At 42.3% G+C, this 9,610-nt stretch overlaps 1 protein-coding gene and 1 pseudogene across 4 annotated transcripts in view; both read right to left on the bottom strand.

Annotated features, from left to right (window-relative positions):
- Window positions 1-928: 928 nt before the first annotated feature.
- The window catches only part of Dnajc12 (DnaJ heat shock protein family (Hsp40) member C12), a 61,679-nt gene continuing 52,997 nt past the window's right edge, over window positions 929-9,610 (bottom strand). Inside the window, exons 5-6 of one of the 4 annotated variants that reach the window (XM_010605491.2) lie at window positions 9,442-9,505; window positions 6,722-6,740 (exon numbers count right to left, since the gene is read on the bottom strand). In XM_010605491.2, the coding sequence (XP_010603793.1) occupies window positions 6,737-6,740; window positions 9,442-9,505 (68 nt within the window). In that variant the 3' untranslated portion in view covers window positions 6,722-6,736. Of the gene's footprint in view, window positions 1,188-4,116; window positions 5,290-5,948; window positions 6,741-9,441; window positions 9,506-9,610 lie in introns of those variants that run through there. The other 3 variants (XM_010605500.3, XM_010605465.1, XM_010605456.3) reach the window with 3 other exon arrangements.
- Window positions 8,183-9,440, bottom strand: LOC104849181 (annotated as a pseudogene).

Genomic DNA, 9,610 nt, shown 5'->3' with positions numbered 1-9,610 from the left:
GACAGATTTCTTTCTCATATGAGTTCATACCATTTTGTTCTATACACTTAAAATACTCTGTGAAAAGTTAGTATGAATACTTACTTTTCTCCCCAAATCCCCTTCTCTAATATTTAGAAGAACCTCAACAAATAATCTTGTTAAACAAATTTTGTAGTTGAGAGGGTCAAAAAGCAAGAGGTCTCAGAATACCTGAAGAGGAGGGAGGTAGAGTCTTCCGTGCGGGAGAGTACACACCATTTCTTTCAATTTTGGGGGATAAAGCAAAATTGTGCCTGAAGACATTTGTGCCCAGCTGCATAGATCAGCAGGAATATTGCAGCAGAACCACCTGATATATTGCAGCACTGCTTAGCCTGATTTATGAAGCCGTTATTTTGTTTAACACACCATGTTCATTGTAAAGGAATTTCATCTCCAGAGGTTTCTTTAATGGAGGCACTGTTCTGTAGTGCAGCTGTGAAAAGGGAGAGGGAGGAGTAAGGCTGGCCTGGGACATATGCACAGCTCCAAGGCCCCTCTGGACGAGATGTCACTTCTGGAGAACTTGTTCCCCAAGTGCTTATATGTCCCCAGTTGTCCCCAGAAATGTCTGTTCTCACACTCTCTTTACACCGAGTGCAAATGACTGAGCTTTTATCTCACACAGGGGTTAGAGAAACAGACATTCCAGACCTGAAATTTTCAGGTAAAACAGACAAAAGCCCTTGTTCTAACAGCCCTTGTTCCAATGACTCATTTCCTTCCCAACCTGCATGAAGTTGATCAATCAAACTCACTTGGGCTCCTAGACCAGATGCACAAGAAGTGAGTATCCCTACTTCCTTTCCACCCTCCCCTCACCTGCTCATCAGCTTTAGGTCTGAAGACAATCAATCCCCAGCATCACATAAAGAAAAGGGGCAGATATCACAGACTTATATTTTCTTTAGCAGCTTCGTCTGGTACTAGGCTTCTAAGGGAGCCGTGTGTGAGCAAGGCTGGGTATCCATGGGTATCTCAGGCCTTTCAGAAGACTCCAGTGACAAAGAATGTGGCCCATGGGCTTTGTGCTCTTGATGCTCTTTGCTGCTTGAGGTCATGGAGGGATGGAGAAGTGACAGGGATTAGCACACTTCTCACTCAACTGCTGAGGTAGGTCCTAGCTCAAGCCAGCTTCTGGGGATCTCTCTCTTGCACCACATTGTCTGCAAAGACATTTGGGAAATATGGGGTTTTTTTCCAGTGGAAAAACTTCAGGCATATTTTACTTGACATTGCAAGTCATTCCAAAAGAAGAGTGTACACAGCACCTATCTGAAATGTACTTGTCTTCTAGACTTTAAGACACATACATTAGTTTGGCATGGCGGTACCCTCCTTTAATCCCAGCACTCTGGAGGCTAAGGCAGGAGGATCACCACAAGTTTGAGGCCAGCCTGGACTACATAGCGAGACTCTATCTCAAATAATCCCAAAAAAGGGCAGGGGATTTAGCTCAGTGGATGCCCCCACCTGCCTCATAAGTGAAAGGTCCTGAGTTCAATCCCTGGTCCAAAAAGAAAAAAGAAGAAAAGATAGAAAGAAAGAAAGAAAGAAAGCATCAGTGGAAACAGAAAGTGTTTGGCAGTAATGTGCTTATATGTAGGAACACACAAAGACAATACCTGTTTTGGTGCACACCTCCAGCGCTGGGGTTCGCCAAATTTTTCCGTAAAGTTTAGGTTGTGTGCCCATATGGTTTCTGTAGCAGCTACTGATGTCTGCCCCTGCAATGCAACTGAGCTACAGAGAAACTGCACGTGGGGGGAGGGGGGTGTTCCAATAAAACTTAGTGATAAAAACAAGCTGGATTCAGGCAGTGATTTACAGATCCTTGCTCAGGTGACTCTCCCAATGTGATTTAGAAACAGATCTTCCTGAATTATCCCTGTGAAAATATGATAACCTGGAACACTGTTAAGAGGCTGGTTAATAATTCACGGGTTCTTCCCAGGTTGTAAACATCTATGAAATCTTACGATTTCCATTACCGTAGCGATACTAAGAAAGGACATCAGGAGTGTATGCATGTGGCAAAATTGGGGTGAACGTTTCTGACATTATTTTATTGCAGAACATCAGAATGGCTCAGAAATGTCCTCTTAGACACATTGTGCTTCTTCCTCACTCACTAGTGAGCCTGGATGAGGTACAGGTCCTGCAATGTTTATTTTCTCCTCTTTCTCTGGTTTACCACCAGAGCTCCTGGGGAGCAAGGTGCTAGTACTATATCTGCTGCCATTCCTTCGGCATCTTAAAGGGTCGTTCTGAACCCAGGTTTGCAAGTTCATTTGTGAAATAGATTGAGCGAGTGGAAAGGACAGGAACTTTTCAGTCAGGGAGTCTGGACTTCAAATCAAGGCTCCTTCCTTTCTCACTGTGTAACTGTGGGAGGGCTTTGTAAACTCCCTGAGCCTGTTTCCTCATGCGCACCGAAGGCGGTAATGATAACTTCTACTCCCTGACAGTGTAAGCAGTAATGTGAGCATAGTACTAAGTGCTGCTCTCATTACCTTCCAAAACTGGGCACAGCCAGTCCACAAAGGAGGACCTAAGAAAAAGACCACATGCTGCTCCCCTTTCTCCAGAGTGGACCCCTCATAGCAGTGTCCGTGTTTTCTTCTCTCTCTCTCTCCCTCTCTCTCTCTCTCTCTCTCTCTCTCTCTCTCTCTCTCTCTCCCTCTGCTGGACAAAGGAGGGATCAAGTTTACTGCATGTCAGGGTACAAAACTGCACAGAATTGCTTCTTTCTGAGATATATTTGGGGCAGCGCAAGGCCTTGTGTAAGGCTCACAGCATTTCTGATATTCTCTGCTCTCAGGACTTGTTTTTTCCCTTGATAAGTCTTACAGCTCATGATTGGTTTTTTATATATTATTCCCCAGCCTATGTTATAGTCCTCCTTCCAACTCCAGCCCACTTTGATATTTTTAAAATACATATCAACTGTATGACATGTGTCCATGACCCCCAATACAAGTCACTATGGCTACGAAGGAAAACCAAAGTCATCACAGTCACCACCACTACTCCCTCCTTCTGGCACTCTGAACCCTTCTCTCCCCTGCTCACAGATCCCCCATGGACCCTCACATTATAAACCAAACTCCCTAACTTCACATACAAGGACATAATAATTTGGTCCTAATGTGTTTTCAATCAGCTCTCATACTATTAAACTCCCCAACATTTATCCATGGGAAAAGTTAGACTGGCTTACTCTCTCCCACAGAACAGACTAGCAATTTCTGGCCCTTTCACACATTGCCACACTTGGCTGGAAACTTTTCCCTATCTTCAATGACTGATTTGGAATATACAAATCCATTAGAATGCACATGCACACACACTCACACACACACACACACACACACACACACACACACACACCTTTAAGAACATATACACAAATAAGTTTAAAATATGTACATATGAGCAAAATACAATTTATGTTCATCCTTTTCTGACTGATATCCAAGGAACAGTTCAGAGAAGCTAACAAGCACATCAGATTTGTTAGAGGAATAGTCATAAACTGAAACATCAAGAAATGTGTATTTTCCTTTAAGTCTTGCCATGTCATCCAGGCTGGCACTAAACTCCTAGTCTCAAGAGAACTTCTGCCTCATCCTCCTGAGTAGTTAGAAATCTTATTTCACAGTAAAAGAAATAAGGAAGAATCCTTTTATTAAATTATTAATTTGCTTATTGAATAAGTAAGATATTTTTACTGTTCAAAATCACAGTGGCTCCCTCTTGCTCCTGTCCTGCCACTTTGTCCCCTGGTCCCTTCCTAGAAGCCACTAGGTATCAGCTTCTCAGTTTCTCTTTCAGTGTAGTCATTGTGAAATACAGGAATACAAATACATTTTGCACAAATGTTACCCCACTAAACAAAATGGTCCAAACCTTGCTTTTGTTTAAAAGTGGATCTTATGTTCAAAGATGTATAAAGAATGTGTTCATTAAAACGTGGTCTCTGCTAACTGAAACACTCCGGGCAGGTAGAGCTCTCTGTCTCAGAATGGATGGACTGTAATTTATTTAGTCAAATCTCTACTGATGACCCTGAAATTTGTTTCCATGCTTGTGATATTTCCCAAAAATTATGCTTCAAAGAAAACTCTTGTATATGTGATATTTTCTCTTTTGATCAACAATTCAAGATGTTCCAGGAATAATTTCTGTGACCACAGGCTCTAGTAACTCAAATGCCCTCTGGGTGTCATATGCTCTGCCTCTGGCTCATGAAAAAGGTAGCAAAGTCAGGAGCTACAAAGACTGCAGGTCCAGAGCCTGCCCTAGAGAATGGAAGAGCTCATTTATACAGCAAGGCAGCGCCAGGAGGTCCATGTGCCCCTCACTGCTGCTGCTCCGGCCCACAGGACCTTGCAGGGGAGAGGTGGGTACCAATTCTACTCAGTCTCTATGTGTATTATGGCAGAGCCTCTGCTTCTTTGCAAGGTTGACTTGAGGGTGGATTCAGTTTAGAAAGTAATTACTTCTAAAATGCAGGCAAGGAGGCTCACAGATACTACTACTCAGTGCTTTTCTTCTTCCTGGTTTCACCATGAAAAGCAGTCCATGTATTGTTTACATCTACTCGAGAGAATTTGATCTTGGTTTACAGATCCAGTTGAAAGATGACCACTGCTCAGGCAGAATGACACTTCCAGAGCCACCCATTTCTCTCTTGTATGAATACATCAGCATTGCCTTCAAGCAGTCTGTCTTTCTGAATCCGCCCCCCACCCCCACATACTGCTTTTTGGGCATCATCAAAAAAAAAACAACAACAACAACAAAAAACCCTCTAACCATTTTTCTCGATTGTCTCCATAAAATATCCAGAGTGCTACTGACTAGGCTATATATTCACATTTCAATTTCTTACTCGCTCTTTTATTATCTGCTATTATTACTACAGTATTTAAGGATTTCTCATTGAGGGGAAGGTTTGACTATTGTGGAAATTAGTGGTTTTCATTTCTCCGGCTAAAACCCCCACACAAAGCTGTAACACTTTCCAGTCACAACTCTTCTTGGCCGTCGTGTCTCAGGGTCTGATGGATGAAGCTTGTTGTTGTTGTTGCCGCTGAGGTGGTGTCTCACTGTGTTGTCCAAGTCAGTCTGGAACCTGCGGGCTCAGGTGATCCACCAGCCTCGGTCTCCCGAGTAACTGGGAGTGCAGCTGTGTGACACCCTGCCCAGCTGTCCACATGTTTAAAATGATACCAGTGTCAGGCTGGGAGAGAGAGCCTCTGTTGCCTGCACAAGACACCACAAAATAATTTATTTTAAATAAGAACAGTATCAAACTGTTTATATGAGTTCAATTCTCAGCAAGAAGCAGAAGACACAAGTGAGTTAGGACAATTCCAAACAGATTCTGGAGAAGAGAGAAACTACAAGGGAATGATGAGCAACCGTCTCCCTGAGAAGAGGGAGAGCACCAGGAGGAGAACATTCCGAGGGTAGGGCTGTTCCAGAACTGCAGGGATCTCCCTTCAGGAGACACAGCCAGAGCTGGATTTGAGCTGGATTTGGCTCAGTGTTTCCACCGCTTGCTTGCTTCACAAGGGCAAGGGCCCGAGTTCGATCCCCAGTACAAAAAAAAAAAGAAGAAGAAGAAAAAGAAGGAACACTCAGCCTCGCTGTCTCCCTCACCCTGCTCTCTGCTCTCACCTGAGAACGGCCACAAAGTCGTCTGGAGGGACAAATATATCCTTTTTGTCTTATATTCAAATGACTTAATATATACATTTGCATTAACTGTACCCCACAAATATACAGTTATTATGTGTCAATTCAACATATTTTAAGATAGTTACATTACAAATTAAATTATTATTTCAGAGAGATGCATAGAAAACAACATCATGTATTATATTTTCCATTAAAATTATTTCATATGCTCTTTTGTCTTCATAATCATGATTCTTAACAGCCCCATAATAATGCAGTAGCTACATCAAATTTAAGCAGTCGACTGTTGTACAGTTAGATGACTTCCCCCTCCCATGGAAGGTTGCTGTAAATATCTTTGTGATATAAGCTTTTTTCTGTTTTTTTCTATTGTCCATTTCTTTAGGATCAGCATCTCCAAGTATAGGATATCAAAACAACAGATATGAACATCTTCATGGCTTTTAACCTATAATCCTAAATTGCACTGCCAAAGTTTTGTGCCAATATGTAATGCCGCCAGGAATGCATAAGAAAGCGGGGATCATGGAGCCTTCATCTACATTACATTTTGTCACACTCAGAGTTTTGTTGTTGTTAATTTACCAGGTAAGTATGTTTGTTTTTGTTTAATTTGCTTTTCTTTGGTTACTAGCAGAGTTTCAGTGTTTTGCCATATGTTTGCTTATGGCTTGTATTTGCTGTTCAATTGCTGGGTTTCTAGTGAATTCGTTTGTTTTTGTTGTTGTTGTTGTTGTTGTTTACCCACAATGGACTAGGTGTTTATTTTGTATACAAACAAAAAAATCTAAATCATTTTCTATCCTACTTGCCACTTGCTCCGTTTACAAGTTCTTTCAGGAGTTAATGTCCAAGGCCTGAGGGGAATCCTGGGAGAGAAGCTGGTCCACAGTAGCTGCTGAACACGGCTACACATACAGGGAGGGCTCTGGAGATGCGGCTTCTACAGTGGGGAGATGAGGACTGGAATACTGTGCGTGTTTCTCTGTGGAACCCACAATGAGTCTGGTTATCTAAATGAGTCGAGAAAAGTAACAAACAGTTCAGGTTGAAAGGCAAAAGGTATGTCAGGATTGTTAACAGCAAGGTTCTCCCTATATCAGTAATTGATCCAGAGGCAGAGATCCTTTCTTTTTAAAAGCTATCCCTTTCCGTTCTAGTCTGATGCCATTATGTGACTGCTTTCCTTGTCTGAATTTCTAAAAAATGTGATGATGGTCATCTGTGCATCTCCCTTGTTCTGCAGGGCAACACTTTCTTTCAATGGTTACTTAACTCGATGATATACAATACTCTCACCATTTCGTCTATTCCTGAAATCTCTCGTTAACTAGACTGTCAGCTCCTCGAGGGTCCTTAGCTTGCTCCCTTTCTCCATGGGACTTTCTCAACTGCCTCAGATTCTCAGTAATTTTTATGTCTTAAGAGTCTGAAATATAAACTTAACACTAACTTACATTACCTTACTTATATGACCAATTCTATTTCAAGCGTATTCTTCCCACTGAACCAAAATGCCCTGTAGGATGAAGGTTATTTTACTTCCTTGTAAAAGAGTACTGACAAAGCTGACATCCAACCAACATTGGTTAAATGATTGCTAGACTGTCCTTGCTAAAACTGGATATAATTGATTGTCTAAAGAAAAGTCTTCATAATCTTATGTCAAAATGACATAAAGCCTACAGTCTGGCCAGCTGTCTAGAAAATGGAAATTAAAGCCAGAAATTAGCCTTGGTTTAGCTATCCTCAGTGCTTTAAAACTAACTTAAATATCATAAAAACAGGATAGCTCCCACTTCACCGATATCTTTGGTATTTCATAACTTCCATTCATCTATAATCTGTTCCCAGGCTTTCCCCAGGAAACATGCACTAACCAAAACTCATTTTCTCCCCTTCTTTGACAGTTTCTTAACTTATTAAAAGCAGCTTTTTTAAAAAACTAGCAGTTCAGACCTTAACTAAATCAGAACAGAGCTGATTTTATGCCTTCTCTCAGGTTTTTCCTGTTATTGAAAACCAGAAACACTGAGAGATAGCCTGAGAATGTTCAGGCAATACAACTGAGGCATAATCTCTTGTCCTTCTGGAGTTGCCTAGTTGGGTTGGTTTGCCCCACAGCTAAAGCCCTCCCCACTATCATCCCAGCTGACCCTTTAGCAGCACTGTGGGGTACCACAAAAATCACTGTGGTGTCCCATAGGTACTGGGAAGTCATCTTTAAATCCAAGCTGTTGTTTTGTTGTAACAGATACACTGCAGCAGAGCTATTTTTTGGCACTGTACCTCAATTTTACCATAGCTATTCTGAAAAGAAATATTGCTTTTCTGTGGTTTTATTTTCCTCTTTTTTTTTTTTTTAAGACAGGGTCTCACTATATATATAGTTCAGACTGCCCTGGAACTCACTGTGTAGCCCAGGCTGGTCTCAAACTCGCAGTGATCCTCCTGCCTCAACATCCTGAGTGCTGGCATTACAGGCGTGTGCCACCACGCCAGGCTCTTTTCTGAGATTTTCAATTTGGCTGCTAATTTTGTTATTGCCTCTGGGCATTCACTTTTTTAAATTCACTCTCATTCCCACTATATGTGCTCTACAGATAGCTTTTTACGTTCTTCAGTTAAAATCAATCCTTAGATCAGAAACCTAGAATCCACAGAGTAGCTTTCTTACCTCTTTAATTCTCCACAAGACATCAACATTATTCTATCCCATATGCACATGTACATGTACTGTACACATGTACTGGCTTTTTTCAAAAAGTAAAAAGCTCTTCACAATATCCTGTGTCCAAACAGGCTCCAAGGTATATAATTAGAAATTAAATAAAGTCCACAAACACTTCTCAAGGAAGATCATTGAAAGAAAAATCCTCAAAAAAGAAAAAAAGAAAAATCCTCTCTTCCTCTCATGTCATACAGCTGGCCCCCAAGGCATGCCAGCTAAGAAAACAGGTATCACCCACAGTGACAGGAAGACTGGACTTTTCCCTCTTTGGGTGGCAGCTGAATTTCTACTGGCAGTGCTGGTGAATATGGAGCTCCTCACTTGTTCTAAGCAAGTCTTTGCTTCAGCTTTCCTTCAAACAATACCTTTACTCTCCCATTAGGATATGAAGACTTGAGGATTTAGAATAGCAAAGTTCATGGTAGGAATCAATCACTTTACATCATATTTTGGCTACACAGAGAGAAGGAAAGACATGGGATACTGGCAGGGAAGGAAGATGAGAAAACATTAAGTTCACTGGAAGCTGGAAGAGAGTAAGCCTCTCAAAGCTGTTGCTGGTAGTATCTCACAGAGGTCCAGGCTGCTACCATGGTGAAGGCGAACACGGGTAGCAGCACCATCGCTAAGGGAACACCACTTGGTTCCCTCCACCTCGAGGGCCTGTAGGCCCCTTCTGCACCTGTAACCTGTGTCGCACTCAGAGACGCCAGCGTAGCCTGCGTTACAGAAGAGGTTTACAGCATCCTGGTGCAGGTTCTTTAAGTCTTTGCCATTTGCTGAGAGCATCTTGTCACCCTCACGGAGCCGCCGGTCCTGGGCCTCAGCCCCATTCTCTTTGGTGCTGCTGGCGTAGATGGAGACGTACTGCTAATCTGTCCCCACAGTGATGATGAAGCCCAGCCCTGAGGGTCCTCTAAAAGGACTGATCTCTTCTTCGGGGATCAAATAATCCACTCTTCCATTCATGTTTTACTGCTCACCTGGCTTCTTCGTGTGGCCCAGGTCTCCGCCCAGGTGAAGGTGAATCAACCCTGGAACCACAACCTAAAAATCCATGAATTAGTTATTGATCTCTTAAGCTGTTGCTAAAATGGATCCCTGGGAGAACACTTTCTAAAAATAATTGAGAGCCAGGTGTAGCGGTGCACG

Source organism: Fukomys damarensis, unplaced genomic scaffold (assembly GCF_012274545.1).
Source record: "Fukomys damarensis isolate Sample0158 unplaced genomic scaffold, DMR_v1.0_HiC HiC_scaffold_20, whole genome shotgun sequence".
In the NCBI taxonomy this organism is placed as follows: domain Eukaryota; kingdom Metazoa; phylum Chordata; class Mammalia; order Rodentia; family Bathyergidae; genus Fukomys; species Fukomys damarensis.
This window is presented reverse-complemented; position numbering and strand designations above follow the sequence as displayed.